Source organism: Crocodylus siamensis, chromosome 3 (genome assembly GCF_052110815.1).
Source record: "Crocodylus siamensis isolate JL-2025a chromosome 3, ASM5211081v1, whole genome shotgun sequence".
NCBI classification, from domain to species: Eukaryota; Metazoa; Chordata; order Crocodylia; family Crocodylidae; genus Crocodylus; species Crocodylus siamensis.
Genome location: NC_143397.1, coordinates 35,356,522 through 35,379,069, shown reverse-complemented (window position 1 = coordinate 35,379,069; position 22,548 = coordinate 35,356,522). Strand labels below are relative to the sequence as shown.

Genomic DNA, 22,548 nt, shown 5'->3' with positions numbered 1-22,548 from the left:
CCTACTGCTTCTCTACCTGCTGTCCAGAGCAAGCAAAACGCCAAGGAAGCCGAGCAGGTTCCTAGTGGTTACAGCAGCAGCAACAGCAGCCTCATCTGGAAGTTGCCTGCTGGCTAGGCTAGACCTTTCCACCCTTGAGTGTGGGAGCAAGTTGCAATAGGGTAAGTTGGCAGGTGTCTGTATATGTGGGTGCTTTGCACCCACTCTTGAGGATGGTACAGTTCATTGGCAGGTGCTGCAGGATGGATGAAAGTGCCTGGTGGGCTGGATCTGGCCCATGGGCCATATTTTGCCTGCCTCTGATCTTGGTGCAGCCAAGTATGGGTATCAGTAGCCATGGAAACAGATCTCTACTTGGGTTAATTTAGCCTGCTTCTTTTATGGCCTATTCCAAATTCTATGCTGTTACAGCTAGACTGCTGTTTGTATCCAGGCTATCTTACAGTCATTTCTATAACTGCTGACCAGCATAGTCCTAATGGGAAGACTCTCTGGCCTGTAATTTTCTCAAGGTTTATGGAAAGACAAGAAGTATTTAGGAATTTATTTCCAGGATAGTATCAGAGCAGTTATGCAGGCAAAATAGTGAAAAATCCAAATCTAACACATACATTAAAATCATAGGACAGTAGGGCTGGAAGTTACCTCACAAGGTAATCTAATCCAGCCCCGCCTCAAGGCAGAATCATTCCTGACTAACCATCCCAGCTACATGTCTATCTAACATGCTCTTTACAATATCCAGGGATAGAGATTCCACAACTTCTCTAGGTAACATGTTCCAATGCTTGATCACCTCCATAGTCAGAAAGTTCCTCCTAATCTCTACACTAAATTTCCTCTGTTGAAGCTTGAGGCCATTGCTCCTAGTCCTGGCCATAGAGACTAGTCTGTCTCCATTCTCTCTATAGTCACCTTTCAAGTGTTTGAAGACTGTTATCAAATTTTCCCTTTAGTCTTCCCTTCTCCAGACTAAACAATCTAGTTCTTTCAGCCTGTCCTCCTACGTCATGCTTCCCAGACCTCTAATCATTTTTATCACTCTCTGCTGGACTCTTTTTTTGTAATCTGTCCACATGTTTCTTGAAGTGTGGGGCTTGAAATGACACAGTACTCCAGGTGGGTCTTAATCAGCACTGAATAGAGCGGAAGAACCACTTCTCTTGATTTGCAAGTGACACTTATGTTAATACAACCCAATATGCTGTAGGCTTTTTTGCAACAAGAACACAGTTGGCTCATACTCAGTTTTTGTTCTATTATAACATAACTCACCTGGAATACTGTGTCCAGGTCCTTTTCAGCAGCACTGCAGCCTGCAAGTTTTTCCCTAGTCCATGTTTGTGTATATAGTTATTCTGTCCTAACTGCAGGACTTTGCACTTGTCCTTGTTAAATCTCTTATGACTAAGTACTGACCATTTTTCTAGTCCAAGTCATTCTGGATTCTAGCCCTACCCTCCAGAGCATCTGCAACTCTACCCAACTTGATGTCATCCACAAATTTGCTAAGTGCACTCTCAATCCCCTCATCCAAACAAATAATGAAGATGTTAAACAATACTAAACCCCGGACAGACCCCTTGAGAACCTCACTTGATACCATCTCCAACCTAGTCATTGAACTATTGATGACTACTTGTTGAGCGTGATGATCAGTTATATCAGCAGTTACGTATCCACCTTACAGTATTTTTGTCTCGTCTGCATTTTCATAGTTTGTTAATGATAATGTTGTGAGAGACACTTTAGAAAGGCTTTTGACACTCAAGGTATATCGTATGTAGTGCTCTTCCTCCATGCACATAGCTGTCACCTTATCATAGAAGGAAATCAGGTTGGTTAAGGGTGACTTGCCCTTGGTGAATCCAAAGTGATCACCTTGTTCCTGATCACCATGTTCTCCTCTAGGTGCTTCACAATAGATTTCTTGAGAACCTGCTCCATGATCTTTCCAGGTATTGAAATCAGGCTGGCTGGTCTATAATTCCCCAAGTTCTCCTTGTTCTCTTTCTTAAAGATGGGCACTATATTTGTCCCTTTTCCAATCATCTGGAACTTCACCTGTCCTCCATGCGTTCTCCAAGAAGACAGTCAATGGCTCTGAAATGATCACAGTCAATTCCTTCAGTGCATCCCATCTGGCCTGTTAGCTTGAAAGCATTTAATTTCTCTAAGTAATCTCTAACCCAGAGGTGGGCAAAATATGGCCCACGGGCCAGATCTGGCCTGCTAGGCACTTTCATCCGGCCTGTGGCACCCACTAAATTGTACCCCGCCCAGCCCTTCCACCCATGAGGGTAGAAGCAAGGTGCCCATGTATACCCCCCAACATACTCTATTGTGCCTCATTCCCACCCTTGAGGGTGGAAGGGCCCAGCCAGCAGGAAGCTTCCTGGCAGGGCTGTTGCTGCCACTGTTGCAACCACCAGGGACCTGCTCGGCTTCCTTGGCATCCCACTCACGCTGGGCAGTAAGTAGAGAAGCAGCAGGGGTGGAGCTGCAGCTGGGTGAGAGCATGGGGCTGGGGCTGGCAGCAGTGTGGAGACTGTATCCAGGGGGCAGCAGCAGCACAGAGCTTGGTTGGGGTGTAGGAGAGGTGGGGACGCCCTTACGGTGTGCAGCCCAGGCAGGCAGGAACAGACAAGTGTGCTCAGGGTACTTGTGCCTGGCGCAGTCATTGGTGCCCAGCACCGTGTGGCTCTGGCCAGTGCTGCACATCATGGTGAGGTGCGCAGCCCCTGCCAGGCCATCTCTGTTGTTGGTGCTCCCTGCTGTGCACGTGCAGTCCCTGCACTCGTGGCATGGGAGGGAAGCCCCAGCTGCTGGAGCTGGCTGCCTTTGCCACTCCCTGAACTTGCATGGCAGGGGGTAGGGAAGGCAGCTGGCTCTGGTGTGTGGAGCTCCTGTCCTGTGCTACGTGAGTATGGGGGCTGCATGTGTGCAGTAGGGAGCGCCAGAGATAGAGATGGCCCAGTGGGGGCTGTGCTGCTCACTGTGATATGCAGCACTGGCCGGAGCCGCACGCTGACAGATACCAGTGCCTGCACTGGGCACAAGCACACCCACCTGCTGCTGCAGCCATCTGCTGGGACTGCGCACCATAGAAGGATTGTGTGGGGGTGGTCACCACACACTGTCTACCCTCACACCCCACACACCCACACCCTGCCTCTACAACTGCTCACATACACAGTTGCCCCCACACACTGTCACATCTCCTCACAAAGCCCCCACAACATAGCCCCCTAGAACCCACCATACACCCCCTACACTCTACCATACACACACGCATATACACACACACCCCAGCCACACCCTCCATACAATATACAAGACTAAGAATGTATTTTTGAGTTATTATGCAGTCACCTCTATATACAGTATGCAAACACAAATCACGACAAAAATATTTTTTGTAATAAAATTGAAATATGTTATAGTAGGTGCTTGACTTCTAGTGTAAAATTGTTTTTTTTTCTTTTTCTAAGATGACAGCCTTCCCCCACAAAAAGAGTATTTTGTGTAAGGGGTGGGACTTCTGGTAGCAAAGGTCAATGATTGGGGTGGGGCTTCTGGTCCTAAAATGGCAACCAGGGGACAGGGCAACTAGCAAGGGGTGGGTCTACCCATGCAGCCCTTGAAAGCTCACCAAAAGTAGTTAAGTGGCTCTCCACCCATAATAATTGCCCACCCCTGCTCTAACCTGTTCTTCCCCTATTCTAGGCTCTTTGTCTCTTCCAGCTGTGCTTAACATCTGGTAACTGCCCCTATTTCACAGAATCATAGAAAATTAGGGTTGGAAAGGATCTCAGGAGGTCATCTAGTCCAACCCCTTACTTAAAGCAAGACCATCCTCAACTAAATCATCTAAGCCAGGTCTTTGTCTAGATAGGTCTTAAAAACCTCCAAGGATGTAGAATCCACATTCTCTCTGGGTAGCCTTTTCCAGTGTTTTACTACCCTCCACAGTTTCCAGTGTTTTAATGTCCTAGTGAGAACATTCTTCCTAATATCTAACCTAAACTTCCCTTGCTGCAGTGTGAGACCATTGTTCTTTGTTCTGTCTTCTGTCAGCACTGAGAACAGTCTAGCTGCATCTTATTTCAAACCTCACTTCAGGTAGTTGAAGGCTGTGATTAAATCCCTCTGTCTTCTCTTCCCTAGATTAAATAAGCCCAGTTCTCTCAGCCTCTTCTCAGAAATCATGACACCCCCCCCCCAGCTCCCTTACCATTTTTTGTTGTCCTCCACTGGACTCTCTCCAGTTTGCCCACATCCTTTCTGTAGTGGGGGCCCCAAAATGGAACACAGTACTCCAGATGTGGCCTTACCAGTGCTGAATAGAGGGGAATAATTGCTTCCTTTGACATGCTGGCAGCACTCCTACCAGTGCAGCCCAGTATGCCATTAACCTGCTTGGCAACAAGGACACGCTTTTGGATCCTATTTAGCTTATTGTCCACTGTAACCACCAGGTCCTTTTTTGCGGAGTTGCTGTCTAGCCAGTCAGCCCCCAGCCTGTACTGGTGCATGGGATTGTTCCCTCCTAAGTGTAGGACTAGGCACTTTTCCTTGTTGAACCTCATGAGATTTCTTTTGGCCCAAGCCTCCAATTTGTCTAGGTCACTCTGAATCCTAGCCCTACCCTTCAGTGTATCTACTACTCCTCCCAGCTTGATGTCATCTGCAAATTGGCTGAGGCTGCACTCTATACCATCTTCCAGGCCATTGATGAATATATTGAACAAATCCAGCCCCAGGACTGACCCCTGGGACACTCCACTTGATACTGGCTGCCACCTAGATATCAAGCCATTGATTACTGTCCTCTCAGCCTGATGCTTCAGCCAGTTTTCTTTCCACTACAGTCCATTCATCCAGCCCAAACTTCCTTAGCTTACTTGTGAGAATGTTGTTGGAGACTGTATCAGAAGACTTACTAAAATCAAGGTATATCACATCCACTGGTCTCCCCACATCCACAGAGCCAGTTATCTAATTGTAGAAGGCAATCAAGTTGGTCAGGTATGAATTGCCCTTGGTGAATCCATGCTGACTGTTCCTAATCATCTTTTCATTTCTAAGCACTGAGATGGATTCCTTGAGGATCTGCTCTGTGATTTTTTTCCAGGGACTAGGTGAAAGGCTAACTGATCTGTAGTTAACTGGATCCTCCTTTTTCTCTTTCTTAAATATGGGGACTATGATTTTCCTTTTCCAATCATCCAGGACCTCTTCTGATCACCATGAATTTTCAATGGTGATGACCAGTGGCTCTGCAATCACATCAGCCAACTTGGGTGCATCCTATCTTTCCCCATAGACTTGTGTATGGCCAGCTTTTCTAAATAGTCCCTAACCTGTTCTTTCACTGCTGGCTGCTCACCTCCTTCCCAAACTGTGCTGTTAGGTGCAGTAGCCTGGAAGTTGACCTTGCCTGTGAAGACTGAGGTGAATAAGGCATTGAGAACTTAAGCCTTTTCTGCATCTTCTGTAACCAGGTTGCCTCCCCCGTTCAGTAAGGGACCCACACTTTCCCTGGTCATCCTCCTCTTGTTACTAACAGACTTGTAGAAATCCTTCTTGTTACCCTTCACATCTCTTGCTAGCTGCAACTCCAATTGCACTTCGGCTTTTCTGGCTTCATCCCTGCATGCCTGAGTGATACTTTTATACTCCTCCCTAGTTATTTGTCCATGTTTCCACTTCTTATAAGCTTCCTTTTTGTGATTGAGTATACTAAAGAGTTCCCTGTTAAGTCAAGCTGGTCTTCTGCCATACTTGCTAGTCTTCCTGCACATCAGGATGGTTTGTTCCTGCACTCTCAGTAAGGCTTCCTTAAAGTAGAGCCAGCTCTCTTGGACTTCTCTCCCCCTCAGACTGGGTTCCCAAGAGATCCTGCCCATGTATTCCCTGAATGAACTGACGTCTGCTTTTTTTGAAGTCCAGGGTCCTTATTCTGCTGCTTTCCACCCTTCCTTTCTTTATGATCCTGAACTCAATCATCTTATGGTCGCTGCTGCCGAAGTTCCCATTCATTAGTTAGTACATTCCTCACCAATTCTTCCCTGTTTGTGAGTAGCAGGTCTAGAAGAGCATGACCCCTAGTTTGTTGCTCCAGCACTTGTGCCATGAAGTTGTCCCCAACACTGTCCAAAAAGTTCCTGAATTGCCTGCACACTGCTGTATTGCCCTCCCAGCAGATGTCAGGGTGTTTGAAGTCCCCCGCTGAGAACCAGGGCCTGTGATCAGGAAACTTCCGCTAACTGTTGGAAGAAAGCCTCATCCACCACTTTCTCCTGGTCTGGTGGTCTAATCGTCACAATTAAAAACCCACCGTTTCAATTTAGGGGACTAACCCCCCGTCACATGTACAGGTGCCCAAAATGTTTAGGCCTAGGAATTGCCTTAATTCAGTCTTCCCTAGGTAAGACTCTGACTGCTGGTTTAATAATATGGAGGCAAAAAAAAATTCTTACTTAAGTCAAACACTAATGATTCTTTCGCTTGCAGGGCCAATTAAAAAATGGTTGAGCAAGGCTCAGAGAGAAGGAGAAAGAGTGAGTGTGTGATGCACTCCACAACACAGGGGATTGATTCCTTATTTCTTACTGTGCTGCTTTTGTATTTTTCTGTGCGTTTTGTTTTCCTGTCATGTGATCATGGGGACACTGGCATCGCTAGTGATGAATGTTGATGAGATAATACTTGGTGCATTCCTGGCCTGAGTAATGTCGTCTGCCAGAATACTGAACTTACATTTTTTAACTCTCTGCTATGCAGGTTGGGTTTCAGTGTTTCTGTAGGCAGCAACAATAGATGGATGTCTATGCAGATTAGTTACCTTAGACACTTACCGTGGCACAAAATGGGGAAATAAATCAACCAAAAAAAGAGTTCTTTATACCAAATTCATTAATAACATGTTATAATTGTTTACAAGTGTGAAAAACCCCAGAACTTTTCTGTGTTATTTAGGTGAAAGATGAATTAAATATTGTAGTAGAGAGGGCAGCAATAGGATATATACCAATTTTAAGGCCTTATATTCACAAGCATGCAGTCCTAAAAGAGATCTTAACATTTGTTAATGACTCTAGTTGACTTTGTATTGCCTGTCACATTCATACATCTCATAGATAACTGAATAACAATGCAGGTAAGTATTTTATTGGCCTTTTCCCCGCCAGCATATTAAATATTCTTAGTTCCAATGATCAGGAGAAAGCAGAAAAGAAAGGAATAACATAGTATGTACTCAGATGATGCAAGTCTATATGGGGAAACTGAGAGAACTGTTTTTTAAGTCACCAGGTTTTGTGATGTTTATCTAATAGAACTCCAAAAAATTAAAAAAGAAGAGAGAGAGAACTTGAATGTCAACATTCATAGGAAACGCACAGCTGTTTCAAAGAGGAGAGTGAGTGGTGAAAGTAGATTACGTGAAGTGAGACTGAGAGGAAAACTGATTGTTCCATTGTTGTAATTCTTCAGGCACACAGCAGACCAAAAATCAAATATCTTCATTATATATAGCTAGAAGTAGCCATTGGTTTGAAGTCAGTTTTGTGTATAGCAATGGTTAACAGTGGTTTGCTTTTAGTTGCTATAAAGTTTTGAAATTATTGTTACAACAGTGTAAATCACTGTAGGCAAAGTGTAGATTGAGGGTCTTGTACAGGCATGTTGGCTGATCTTTCTTCAGGAAAGTTTTGGCCAAACCAAAGGGAGTGTGGAACAGAGAGCTGTGGTTTGGTAAGTTCCTGCCATCTCTCAACAGAAATGGTGAGGAGACCCTGCTCTTCAGTATGGCTGATAGTGTTCTTCCTAGCTGAAGTGGCAGCTCTATTGGGGAGGTGGGTCTTTTTGGCTTACTGGGATTTTATCTTCTTTTCTATGCCATCGATCAGGGACTGGTGCTTCAGCCATGCAGTTCATTTAAACATCTTCCTAAGGTGACTATTATCCAGAGAACAGAGACTCGACCTTAGGGTGTTCTGTGGAGCTTAAGAATTTTCATTACAGATAAAACAGCTGCTTCTGAGACGGCTTACAGAGGACATAGTACAGCAGAGCAAACTGGTCACATTCCTGAACTTCCTTCCCCTATAACTTCAAGTTTAGAAACTAGTCAGACAATAGACAATAGGTTGTAATATTTTCAGAGAACATTTATATCACATTGGTGTGTTTTGGCAAGCACAGGATGAAAGAATTTAAAATGTTAAATTGTATTTGTATTTATCTAGAGCATTCGTCTGAGGTATTGCACACAGGCGACATTCTGTTTTTATCTCCCCTTCACATCTATACCCTGGTATACATAATTAAAAGCATTTTTAATGGAAAATAGGGCTAACCTTTTACATTTATGAAGCACCTTTTATCTCAAAAGATGCCAAATCACTTGTCTTGCTACATGCCAAACACTACCAGTGCATCTTTTGGAGAAAAGGTGGCAGCTAGGGAGCTCTGAAACTCCTCACTGAACAATGGAGAGAAAGAAAACTTTGGTCAAAAAGATGCTATGGCAACAAGCGGCAGGAGGAGGCAGATTGCCTTTGACTGGCTCATCTCCAATACCCTAATGCAAACAATATTAAAGTAGTATTCAGTTAATTCCTCAGTAAGATAATGGTCAGAGCAAGACCAATTGATGATTTATTTGGATTTTCAGAAATTCATCAACAAAATTCTTTACAAGTGTCTGTTCTGGAAATGTAGGAGTCATTGAGTGAATTATTGTCATGGATCAAAAACTGGCTATGGGTTAGAAGGCAAAAATGAGGGATGAATGGTCAGTTTTCATCAAAGCACAAGTTTTTAATACTTGGGTTTTAGTAAATATTTTGTAATCAGATTGATATTTAATATATTCGTTAATGATCCTGAGAAGGAAGTGAGCAAGGAGGAAGTAAAATTTGCAGGTGCCACAATTATTTCTTTTAGTCATGACTCATGACTAAAAGCTTTGAGGAATTTTAGAGAGACAACAAAACTAGGTGAATGGGCATTTCAAGGGTAGATGGTAGCTGGTGTTTGCAAGTATATGGGAATTGATGCACATTGAAATGACTGATTTGAGCTTCTAATACATATGGTAGGTTCTAAAATAACTAATCATTTAGGTGAAAGATCTGGGTGTCACTGTGAACAGCTCAGTGAAAATGTCTGTTTAGTGTGCAGAGTCAGACAACTGAACATGTTGGTCTATAAAAATGGTAATTTAATATCACTAAAACACATTAATAGTGTGGCCTCACCTTGACTATTGTATGTAGCACTGGTCACCCTTCTCTCAGAAGAAATGTAACAGAATAAAAGGGGTTAAAAGGATACTGAGGAACATAAATACATGCCTCGCCTATTATAATAATTTTAATCTACTTTATTAGAAGTGGTTAATTTAGATACAAAACAAACAAGGAGGGACTACAGGAGCCTATGAAAAAGAATGCCATAGAGAAAGGAAATGAAGCCCTCCTAAGATTAAAATCTTTCTCATAAAAAGAATAAAGTGTTAAATGGTGAAATTGAAAGATAATACATTTAAAACCAGCAAAAGGACTTAAGTTTTTTGATGTAATTTGTAATTCACCTATCTGACTCACTGCCGCAGGATACAACTGAGGTCAAGAATTTGATTCTTAGTTTCATAGTTTCATACTTGCTAGGGTCAGAAGGGACCTAAGCAGATCATCAAGTCCTACCCCCTGGTGTGGGCAGGAAAGGATGCTGGGGTCAAACGACCCCGGCTTGGTGATTGTCTAGTCTCCTTTTGAAGACTCCCAGGGTAGGGGCAAGCACCACTTCACTTGGAAGTTGGTTCTAGCTGCTAGCCGCCCTGACCATGAAGTAGCACCTCCTGATGTCCAGCCTGAATCTACTCTCTGTCAGCTTATGGCCGTTATTCTTTGCAACTCACGGTAGTGCTTGGGAGAGCAGGGACTCTCCCATTGTCTGCTGGTCCCCCTTGGCAAGTTTGTAGGTGGCTACCAGATCCCCTCTCAGCCTTCTTTTGTGGAGGCTGAACAGGTTCAGGTCCTGTAGCCTCTCCTTATAGGGCCTATCCTGTTGCCCCCTGATCATGTAAGTGGCCCTCCTCTGGACCCTCCTGAAGTGCAGTGCCCAGAACTGGATGCAGTACTCCAACTGCAGCCTGACCATGTTGCACAGAGGGGGAGGTTCACCTCCTTGGACCTGCTCGTGATGCATCTATGGATGCATGACAAGGTGCAGTTAGCCTTCCTGACCACTTCCCCACATTGGCAGCCCATGTTCATCTTGGAATCAATAGCGACTCCAAGATCCTTTTCTGCCTGTGTGCTGACAAGAAGGGAGTTCCCCAGCCTATAGGTCTGTTGCTGGTTCTTCCTCCCTAGGTGCAATACTTTACACTTGTCAGTGTTGAAACCCATCCTATTCTCATCTGCCCTATTCTTCACTGCTGTAACCTGTCCAGATCTAGTTGTAGCCTGTCCCTCTCTTCTAGCTTGCTCACTTCTCCCCACATCTTAGTGTCATCTGCGAACTTGAACAAGGTACTTTTCACCCCCTTGTCCAAGTTGCCGATGAAGATATTGAATGGTGTGGGCCCAAGGACCAAGCCCTTGGGGACCCCACTGCCCATGTCCCTCCAGGTCGAAAACAACCCATCCACCACCACTCTCTGTGTGCAGCCCTCCAGCCAGTTAGTGACCCATCTGACTGAGTAGGTGTTGACACCACAGTCACCTAATTTTTTAATGAGAATTGGGTGAGACAGTATCGAAGGCCTTCTTAAAGTCCAGAAAGACTACATCCACCGTGACACCTGCATCGAAGGCTTTTGTCACCTGGTCGTAGAAGGCCACCAGGTTGGTCTGACAGGACCTGCCTCTAATGAACCCATGTTGATTGCCCCTAAGCATAATCTCCCCTGCTGGTCCCTTGCAGGTGTGCTCCTGGACAATTTTCTCAAAGAGCTTCCCCAGGACTGAGGTAAGGCTAACAGGCCTATAATTTTCTGAACTGTCTTTCCTCCCTTTTTTGAAAATGGGGACCACATTGGCCCTTTTGCAGTCCGCTGGCACCTCGCCAGAGCACCATGAGTGCTCATGAAGCTGTGCCAGGGGTCCCGCAATGACCTCTGCCAATCACCTCAGCACTCTGGGGTGGAGATCATTAGGACCTGCTGATTTGAACACACCTAGTCCCTCCAGAAGTTCCCTGATGAGAACATCTATGTGAGAATGGATTAATGTATAAAAGAATATGGGCATAAACCACCCACCTGTGGTTAGAAGGAAACTTCCTTTATAAGAAACTTTCCTATTATAAGATTTCTTGCTCCTTCCTGTGAAGAAGTCATCACACTTCAAGACAGGCCACTATTGTAGGTGACTGATATGTGTGAAAGGTACAGCAGTTCCCACATAGGAGAGCGAGAGAGAGATGTATGATTGTATTTAGAACCAAAAAATTCAGGGAGTCTAGTAGGGCTGTGTGAAACTCGGTCACTGATTCAATTCAGAGGAGATTCAGCCTGATTCGGTGGCCGAATCTCCGAATCTGAATCAAATCAGGAGACCGTTAATCTCTCCAAATCGATCTGGAAAGATTTGACAATTTGGCTCTAGACACAGCTTTATATATTTTTTCAATGTACCTTGAGGTACCAGGCATGGCTCTTGAATGCTGAAATGGTGGGGGGGATGGAGCGTCCCATGGGACCCTCTTGCACGCTTAGCAGCAGACTCAGAAGTGGACCAGAAGTACTTCCGGCCGACTTCCAGGTCTGCCACAGAGCGCGCAGGGAATCCTGCTGCTCCCTGGCTTGATGACTGGTGCCTCCTGGTCTGGGGGGACACCTGGGGTCCCCCCACAGCCGATCTCTGAGCCAGGGAGGTGTGGGGATGTCCCCTGTGTGCTCAGAGGTGGACCCCCCCTCGCGCTCTCGTGGGATGCTCCATCCACCCCACCATCTGTGTTCACAAACTGCAATAGGTACCTCGACGTACGTAGAAAAAACATATAAAGTTGTGTCTGTGGTAGAATCGCTGATTCTCAGAATCAGAATAGAATCTTTAGATTCGGCCGAATCAAATCAGGACAGTGATCCAGATCAGCAAATTGAATCACTGTCCCCCAAATCAAGCCAAATCTGAATCGAATACTGCCTGCTTCACACACCCCTAGAGTCTAGGTTATTCCAAAGCTGTTGCCTAAATAATTGATTTAAATCTGAGTAACCCTTTTTTAGCTTAACTGTTGTCTGGAGTGGTTGTTGATATAAATATTGAATCATAGTGTGCACGAGTGTTTAATATTAAAGTAACAATCCAATACTTGCAGCCTCTGGTCTAACAAAGTAAGCAGAGATTCAGTTGACACAAAGAAAGATCATTGCTGTATTAAATTACTTTTTTCATAATTCAGGCACTTTATTTAGTGTTTGCATAATCATTAGTATTTTTATCCACAAACATTGGAAAATTGTTTGTATAATTGCACTTTTTGAATTGTATTTGCTTTTTCAGTAAATTATTTTCTTTCAGCATATAATGTATCGGTATCTGCCACAGAAATACGGAATGGGGAATTATTTGAAACATAATACAGAAGTAGCACTGTAGACCTCACCAGCCTGAAAAATAATTGAAGTGAAGTGAAGAATGTTAACAAGCTCAAATGTCATCATCTTCCAAAACTGACATTTAAGATGATCCACATTCACTCTCCTCCTTTATGTGAAATACAAAAACACAGACATTGTGGGGTAACTAAAAGAAATGTTTAGTGGAGTTCAGCTAAGTGGACATGTTATTTTTGTATCAGCTCTTGTATAGCCACATTTGAGCCTGTTTAAAAAAATGTGGTTTGTGTAGTGTAAAGATGCTGGGGGAGGGGATAATGAGTTCCTTACTGAATACTAATTGCCTAGGAGTTGTTCAGGGAGACTGTATAAGAATGGAGGATTTGTTGTAAATTAGTCACTAGCTCTATTGTGCATTGCTATGGGGTTAGACCAGTGCTGTAAAGGTGCCAGCTTTACAAAGTCCTTCTGATTCACTGTCTAACTCGGTGACAGTGTGAAGGAGAAAATACTATTCAGACTAAATATTATTTGAAAGAGAGCTCCTCTAATGACTGTATAATCTTTCTTTATAACATTCTAAGCTTCTAGCTCATTTAGACTATTGAGTTGGGTTATCAGTGCTTTTTCAGCTGTAAGATTCAAAGGTCTGCCACGGTTGTAAATGCTGGTGAGGAACTATTGCTTTGGAGAAATACGTTGTCCAGCAGAATGTTTAGTGTTCTTAGCATCATCTCTAGATTTCTAAATCCTTGGTTTCTAAAGCTCAGACCTTTAGCCTAACTTTCCCTGTGTTCAATCTTGTTATTAACATCTGTTCACAACAGAGAAACAAAGCTTTGAAAAATATTGTAGTAGTTTGTTTACTTTTTGAGACAGATTTTTCTCATTCCTAACTCCTATTGTTTTCATTTACATCAAAATGAAAAGGTGAGTTAATGATTCATTGGCACACGATGACCTTTCAAATAGCTGTGGACCATGATGCGGCAGCCCCACTCTGAGCTCTCATATTTTAACTTCCTTGTTTCTGCCCTTAATATTTACAGCCAAATCTGTCTACATGCCTGGACGCCTGAAGAGAGCAAACATTTACAGCTTTTCCCTCCCCTGTGTTTAGTGGGCAATTTGATCCTGCCTTGTCCATTCCCTTATTTTACATCACTTTTAGACTTGACTTGCTATTGAAAGCAACAAAGTGCAGCTTCGAGTATCTGCTGTCTGATCTGTTTATTTAGCAAAAAAGAATGGACTCAGACTCTGATTCACCTTTTAATTACTCTTGGCCTTCCTTACCTAAAATGAGGATTCGAAGAAGGGCACCCAAACAAGGTAGAAAAATCTGTCTTCTTTAAACAACTGTTCCTTACTAGTTCTACCTCCTTTTCAGTATTTTCTTGTTGTTTATATGCAGGTGGACCTAAGCTTGGACAGATTTTCTTCCTTTTCCTTCAGCCTCAATCTTACTTGTGTCTTTTTAAGTTATAAACTCTCAGTCATTTTAGTAAAAGACAAGGGTTTTGTCCAAGTTGCCCGTGGTAATTTTTCCTTCTTGTTTTTATTTGATTGCCTGCAAAGTAAATTTCTGATTACAAGAGTTCTTTTATGTGGAGAAGTTCTGACGCTAAGAACTTACAAAGCAGCACGGCAGCAACTTCTGTAAACAGCTTCTCTGTACACATAAGACTACATAAAGTCCTGCAAGTTACATTTGTTTGGAATTAGGGGTTATTTATAATTTAAGAGTATAGTGTTGACAAGTTGTAGGCAGACAGTTATATACTAAAAATGTATCAGTGTGAAGGGAATTTCTTGTTCATAAATTAGTAGATGAGGTTAATTGCTTTAATTCACACAAATCTTTTTTCAGTAGATACGTTCTTTTTGGAGAGGTAATCATTACAAACATTGTAAACATTCAAATCCTTTCACTGTCATTGTAACAAGGTGGCATTACAGAGAAGATGATTACCTAGGAAGAAATAATAACTGGAAGGCACTAAGGACAAGTTTGTCACAGTGTTATCGTTGAAAATCTTAATGAACTTACTGCATTCAGACAGAAGCAGAGAAAGAAGATGGAGTGGAAGTGTCATATTTCCCTATCCTTTCTTAACATTTAAAAAAAATCTCTTTCTAAAAGATAAAAATACCCAGAAAACTAAGGTATGTCTTTAGCTATTGTAAATCAGTAAATGAGGCAAAAGAACTAGGTTGAGAATCTGACCTTGAGTTTTAGAGCTCAAAAATATTTATAAAAAGAAAATTTAAACCTGCAAAATGTTGTCTTAATTTTCTACAACATATTCCTGTGGTTTAGCTAGGTAATCTATGAATTTGTTTCTTCCCAAGAGATTTTCTTAAAGTATATAGGTTCATTTTATAAAGATGATGAAATGGGCTCAACACTTTCTTTCGGTAGTTTATGATGGCTCATTTTATCTGGAAAAAAGATCAAGAGGTAAGCCTATACGTCTACATATTTCTTACTGTTCAGCGATTTATCTGTTGCCTTTAGACAGTAAAAACTTTGGAACAGAGACTTGTTATATTTTTTGGTGCATTGTTCTGTTGCACATCAGGACTGTTATGTATATCAGTGGTATCTTCTCTCCTTAATAGGCATGCTATTCACATTAATGGTAATAGTATACCAGTATATTCTGCTTTTAAGTGCTGACTAAATCATGTATATGGGAGTTGCCGTAGCAAGAATACTTTTCTTGTAGGGTCAAATGTTCTCTGCTTGAATAATTTCTCATACTCCATGGAGGTTGGGGAAGGGAAACCCAACCCACTCCCTCAAGCAAAGACTTGCATGCTCCTCATTGGTAGGGTGAAAATATTATTTTTTAAGGAAATCCAGGACCTCCCCCCCCCCCAAGTCAACAGCATTTCTGCAGGCAGAGATAGGCAGGCTGGGGTGTGGGGCGCAGTCTGGTGGGGAAACAGTGGCATGGTGCACCAGGTGATCTCTACTTCCCTGCCAGATGATGCCTTTCACCCCTGTGATTCCAGGACTTCTGTTTTATTTTCATCAACCCACAGGGCAAGTCTATGAATCTGGGACTGTCCTGTCCAAACTGGTCACCTTACTCATTGGGCTGGAGAAGTGAATGGAACCTTTCCACAGGAGGACACTGGATTTGTGATTCCTTCCTTATTCCATCCCTGCTCAGCCACCATCATGGTGTTTTGTGCTAGATTATTTGGACCCATTGAAGAGACCCTTTCCATGGTATAGAGAGGGTGTGCATGCATGCCAAGTTAGCTCCTTTCTCTGTAGTGCCCCAGGGCAATCCCTACCTGGGGTTTAAGTGGTGTAAAATGCCTTATACTGGCCTCTACATGATGTGTGAATTCCACTGTTGTTGAATAATGGGTTCAGCAGACCGCAGAAGGATGAAGCAAAAGCCACTAACCATTCTGTGAATGTTTGTCTAGGAGTTATAGACTTCATTGTGTCTCTTGACTCTACTCTCCATTTGTTCCACGGTGATTTTATATAAGGCCCATGAAACATTTTGGGCAATTTATTTCTGGTAGCTATTGGTTAAATAGGATTGCTAACTGCTACCACTGTTGCACTAAAAGTCATACTCTGAGGTGCTGTGAATTTTCAGCAGGCCTTTCCAGTGTGCTGCTGCTACTCTATAGCTCCTCAGTTTTAGTAGTAGGAAACTGGCCCAAACAAGTTATATTGCTGTATTTCTGTTTAGTCCATGCTTAGCCAATGCTGTGAATGGTCTTTCATGAAATAAGTATTTTGAGAGTAATGGCCACAGGTTTCAACTTTGGATGCCTAAGGTTAGGGACTGCCTGGTTACCAAGCCAGGATGGGGCCAGAGCAAACATGTGCTTCATGTCCTGGGGTGAAGCAGGGTTAAAATCCCACCAGAGCTGGAGGGGAACGGTAGGGGAGCAGAAGTGGTGGGGAGGGGAGCTGAAGGGAGGGGGCAGAGATGGTGAGAGTGGGCAGCTGCTGCAGCTCTGACCCCAATTCTAACCTTGGCTCCAGGTAGGGGCTGGAGCTGCAGCCACAGCAGCTGCCTGCCCCCCCTACTGCCTCATGCTTGAATCCAAGACATGTTAAATGGGGGAAAAACTTTGTCTTTGATTTGAGTAGATGGGGTAAGTGCCTAAGTTTAAAACTGTGATTTTCAAAGCTTCCTCTCAAGTGCTTGCTAACCTTGCAGAGCCTAAGCTTTCCATATTAAGTTCCTGGGGACCTTTGAGGTTCTGCATCTGTTCCTGCTGAGATGCATCTCAGTTTCATGCCTCCCCATCTATCTCATGGCTTATTCCTATCAGGATCTGCATAGTAGCTGCCCTTGACTTTTGCCCCTTGAGGGCCTGATCCAACAGGCATGCTCTGAGCACATCTGACTTCAAGCTTCACACAAACCATTATGGTAGCCAAGTCTCTAATTCAAAGACAGTGTGTTACAGTGGGGTGTCTTTCTCCCTTTCATTAAATAGCTCAGTGGTTGTAGCATTCCCATGGAAGTGGGAGACCTAAGTTGTTCTTCTGTCCTTTGAAGGATTCAACTTGCATCCTCTGCTTCTCAGGACAGGGTCTTTATTATCAAGCTAGAAACTACCTGGAGATGAAGGAATGCTCATTGCTCCAGTTAAATTTTTTCTACTTTGCATGGCATAATTAAAGATCTATTTGGATTCACTGAGCAAGAAAAGAGAGCATGATTGTCTAACCTAGTGATTAGGGCAGTCACCTTGACCACTCATAAAAAGCCCTTGGAGAAGGAACTAAATGGTGGTGTCCCTCCTTCCCATCATGAGTGCCTTAACCATTAAACTAAACAGCCTTCCTTTTCCGGTCACTAGAAACCATCAGGTCTTTTCTGCAAAGTAGAAGAACTGATGCAGGAAGTTGTGAGAGTACCCTTACCTTAGAATAGGGCATTCCTCTGTGATGAGAGTTTAGATCCTATTTGGCAGAGATGCAGAATTAAAGTTGCGTCTCCTGCATCCTGGCTTAGAGCTATTACCATCTCTACCAAATAAGTTTAAAAAAGAAATAGGAGTGACAGCTCCTCCTCCTCTTCCTTTTTTAATTTGTATTTATTTATTTATGTATATTTAAGAAGTGGCTAGGGTGCCTTGCTCCAGAAGAGGGTTCAGTGCTGTGAATCCCAAGAGCAGGAAGGTGCCCCCTGCAACTCAGAATTAGGTGTTCAGGTCCTGGAGAGAGGCTGGGATTAAGGCATGAACACGTCTCTTCACCATTTCCTATTGCTTACCTTGGTGACTCCATACTCAGCATCCTGCCTTTGTGATTCCCATTCTCAAGTGTAACATTACCTGTGCATTATATAGGAAGCTAAGACTTCTAACTCATGGCTGGGGCTCCTGGGATCCAGGGATCTGAGAGAGAGGCATTGAGATGCATATCATCCTATGTCTCTCTATAGATCTACAGTCTCAATTTAGCAAGGATTTTAAGTATGTTTAACTTTAAGCAGGTGATTAAGAGAAGTCAGCTAGTTTTTACATTTATGGGATTAAAATTACGTATGGGTTTAAGCAGGGACCAGATTTTAAAAAAAAAGAATCACTTCATTTAGGCATTTCGTTCGAAGTCGACTCCTTTTGAAATCTGACTGCATGGGAAGCTGAGAACTTTTGGAAATGTGATTCAAAATCCAGATGGCCAAAAATGAATTGAGATGCTCAGGTTTAAGCATTTAGGTTTGCAAATTTTGACTAATGTGTTTAATTGTCTAACTTTCTCTTTGCTTCATAGTTCTCATACTTCTAGTTGTACATTAATCCATAGTCACGTTGCTGGAGGTAATTCTTGTGTGCTGTCTGAAAGCTATTTATTTTATCTAGAAAAGGGAATTAGTAATTTTTTCCTGGCTTCCAGGCTAAGTACATTGATATACTTTTTGTCTTCTCTGCATGCTCTCATAAAGCTTCCTCATCTAAGTCTTGACTTGAGTAGAAAAAATTTTCCGCATTGCTCTGTACTCACTGTTTTCCAAAGCGGGTCATTCCAGGCTGTAGGTTTCCTTCTGCCAGCATAGAGCATGTTTTAAATTATCATTATTGTGCAGCTGGGTTCTTACAAGCTGAACAACATTTGTGGAGCGTCCCTACAAGCTAAAATGTGCATCTGAAAGCATGTATATGATGAAAGTTTGACGTGCCGGAAGATGCAGTTAGATGGTATTTTCTGTTTCCAGATAATACTTATTGTTTTCTACACATTTGGGCGTTATCAATCCCGGCATCCAGGAACATGCTGTTTTGTTTCTGAACCTAAATAACAGTAAGATTCTTTACTGTCATTTAAATCCTCACTTGCCATGTTAATGGCATTGATCTACGTGTCTTTTAATAGAGATAATTAGATATGTTCTTTTATACTAAGTTTCTGTTCATGGCAATGTTATGGTACATGTTTAAATAGCATGTGATGGTTGTCAGTTTGAGGAATCTAAGCATCTCTGTTTGAAAACTGGGTTAAAAACTGGCCTTAACTAATCCTGGGTTTTGAATCAGAGTCAAACTCTTCTGGACCGCCATGTTACAACCTTGTCAAACAACCTTTAGATAGGTAAAATTGTGTGGGGCTAATTTGACTGCATTGTAAATACTGCCTGATGGGTTTTCACTGGTGGATAGACGTCTGTGGTGGCAGAAAATGCACCAAGGAACCAAGTTGCAGTTGCATATAAAATCGCATCTCTAGTTGTGAGGAAGGAGGCTGTAAGAAAGACAGAATAGTCTAAAAACATTTGAATGTATGGCTAGAAGGATCTGGAAACAGTGCCATTTGTGTGACTTACTTCAGCAACTTCCACGTTTTAAAATTTCCCTACTGAAGGAAGCAATAGTTCCACATAATAGAATCCCCAGTGGTGGTCAGAGACAGAAACACCATCTGCCTTAGAGTTGACTCATCTCTCAAATGCCATGGCCCTTTGGCACAAGACTTGCTACACTTTATACATAATATGCCCACCGCAGCTTTGCTGAAATCCTACCTCTTCAAGTCAAATAAAAGCATTGCTTGGGTAGATAGGTATTCCAGAGGTATATCTTATTGAAGACCAGTCCTACCTGTTAATAATAGTTCTAATTTTCAGTTACATAAAGGTTTGTGCCATATTAATAGTGGCAACTGATTAGTACCATATTGGACTAGAATCTGTTTTCTTTTAAATCAATGGGAGTTTTGCCATTGATTTTTGTAGATTCAAGATCAAAAGCATTCTATGAATTGCAACTGCTTGTACCCCAGGCTGAATGCAGAGAAGCTGTAGGAATTTTGTTGCATTTCCAATGGTTTTATTACTTTTTAAACTGTTCTGGCCTTTCCAGTAGAAATAAGTTACTAATATAGTCAATATATAATTAATAACGTGGTCATGTGAATTCAGCAAAGTCCTGGTATACTCTTCTTGTTACAAAATTGGTTCAATCTAGTTGTGCCTTCATGCACGTATGAAACCTGGAGAAGTTCTGTTTTTGGAAGACTTGTAGCATGTTATTGTACTAGAAATTCCAAAGTTGACTAAGGCTTATGTGCTGATTAAGAGCCCAGTAGAACATTTAGAGACTTTGTTTTAAAATAAACAAAATGAAACACTACCAAAAAAACACATGACACTTGACATCTTCTAAAATCCTATTAATAAAGATTTAAGGGGACAAAATACCACAGATAATCACATGCCTTAATATCTGTGACAGCACTCTTTGGACATTCCTGTGGCAGTTTATTCCTCCTTAGAGTGGTATTAAAATCGCTTAGTACTACTGTATGTTGTATACAAATCCCAAAGTATAATAGATTTGTCTGGTTTGGGATGTATAATGCATAGCTCAGTTGATTTTATTTCATTGCCAGGCCCCCAGCAATGAGAACTGTTGCTAGTCAAGAAACTATTTCAGTAAGATTTGGCTTTGATTTATGCATTGATTCAAAAAGGTCTGCTACCTGGACCCATATTCAGAGCCATATGTCAGCTCCATCTGGTCTAGCTCTGTGACTGAGTACCATTCTTGTCAACCACAATCTAAATGTTTACGTTCTAGAGGAGGAGCATTTCTTGGAAGGTAATGTGTATGCAAGAAGCTGTGCAGGGCCTGATTTTTTTCTTTTTCTTTTTTTTTTCTTTTTCTATTTTTCTTTTTGACCCTTGGTTGAGGATCAGCACTGGAGCTGTTTGTTTACCATGGAAATGTACTTAGTTAAATAACTTTCCCTCATTATTTTAGCTGCCAATATCTGACAAAGTGCTGGGATTGCTGTGAAAATATATACTGTAATTTAAAGACAGGGAGTTGAGGCTCTTGGCAGACTTAAAGAATTGTAGCTGTAGTCATTTTCAAGACGGCAGGCACTGAAATAATGCTGAAATTCAAGCAGGAGAGAGAAAAAGTGGTAATATAAAGGATTTTATTTTAATGATCTGATATCCCACAAACTTGCCTGGGTTAGAAACCATGTAGTTTGTAATATATCATTTATAAATTGGACTTCCCAAATGTCAGTTGGTATAAGTTTTTGTTCTTAATCCTCATGGGTTTGTGAGGTATCAGATCTTTGAAATTATATGAAATCTACACTTGTTCCTCGGTGTTGCATTGCTTGTTTTGGGTCTTGTCCAGAACTTAAAAAGCAAACCCCAGACCTTAATAAGTGCAATTTCCACTTACTGCCATCAATTTTCTTGGTGAATTCTTGTGCCTTGTTCACTGTGACATTCATACAGTATCTTCTGAGTGTAGTCCTGTTGTTTCCTTTGATTTTCTTTCCCCCCAGCCTGCATCCCTGAATCTGTAGTCTGCATGAACTAAGAAGGATTTTTCTTATAGCTCTTCATACCTGGCAAATCTAGGTCAAACCTCAGTTTCACAATCATTTTTAAACTGGTAAAAATTAACAATCTGCAAGCTTTTTTTAGTTATTAGTATAAAGTTGGCCTGAATTGCAGCTAACTGCAATGGGGAACTTCTAATTTCACATTTTAAAACAGGGAAATCAGGATTATTTAGCCTGACTACCCATCCTGCCTGAAACTGTGTAGACTGGCAGATATTTGAAAGACCCCAGCAGTCTTTCCTGCCCAGAGCAGGGGGGCTGGTCCTGTTGATCTCATGAGGTTCTTTCCAGCCCTAAACTTCTGTGAATCTGTGAACTTGATTCACCGATTGGGTGCTAAATGTACAGACTTGACTAATGGTTTGTACTATCTAATGAATCAGAAATGTTTGCACAGTTGTGGATTTGCATGTGAGCTCTTTGCTCATAAACAACTAAAAAAGAAAAGGGTTCTCCAGAACATATTGAAAATACTTCATAACTAGACAGGATTTTGCCGCTGTATTAAAATAACAGAATGTAGAGGCCACTATATGTAATTGTCTGCAACATTCAGAGCTGTGGATATGAGCCAAAAGTGTGTGTGATAGCTGCTATATTTTACTAATATAATTATACATCACATACCCCTATTTCTTACAAGTTTTTACCGTATTTAAATTTGTATAATAGAATGATAGAGCATCTTCAAAATCAGAAACATTCTTTCAGTTTAAGAAACCTGTATTCAATTATGTAATGCCTTATTACACAAGATTTCAGTTGTAGAATGTAATCATGTACATTTCATCCCAGTCTTGACATCATGCAAAAGAGCCAAAATCTGGAAGCCATGCACTGCATAATTGGCCGACCTGTGCACTAGGCATTTCGCTGGGGAAATGAAGGAATCCTTTTCACAGAACACAGGATGACAGCGACTGCTATAATATAGTCTCTGTCCCAGTGTCTTCATCTGCAAAAAGGGTGCTAATAATAAGAATGTAGGAGCTGTACTGGGCCAGACCAGTTGTCTGTCTAGCCCAGTATACTATCCCTGACAATGGAAAGGGGTGGAAGCTTTAGAGGGAGAACATTGACCAGGGTATATCTAGACAGCTCTATGCCCTCCTTGGCA

At 42.2% G+C, this 22,548-nt stretch overlaps 1 protein-coding gene across 5 annotated transcripts in view; it reads left to right on the top strand.

Moving 5' to 3' along the window:
• The window catches only part of ARHGEF28 (Rho guanine nucleotide exchange factor 28), a 227,931-nt gene that overhangs the window by 126,351 nt on the left and 79,032 nt on the right, over nt 1-22,548 (top strand). The window contains exon 1 of one of the 5 annotated variants that reach the window (XM_090038118.1): nt 13,748-13,909. The exons of the other annotated variants lie outside the window; for them this stretch is intronic. Coding sequence (XP_089894244.1) covers nt 13,825-13,909 — 85 coding nt within the window. The 5' untranslated portion in view covers nt 13,748-13,824. Of the gene's footprint in view, nt 1-13,747; nt 13,910-22,548 lie in introns of those variants that run through there. 5 annotated transcript variants of the gene reach the window in all.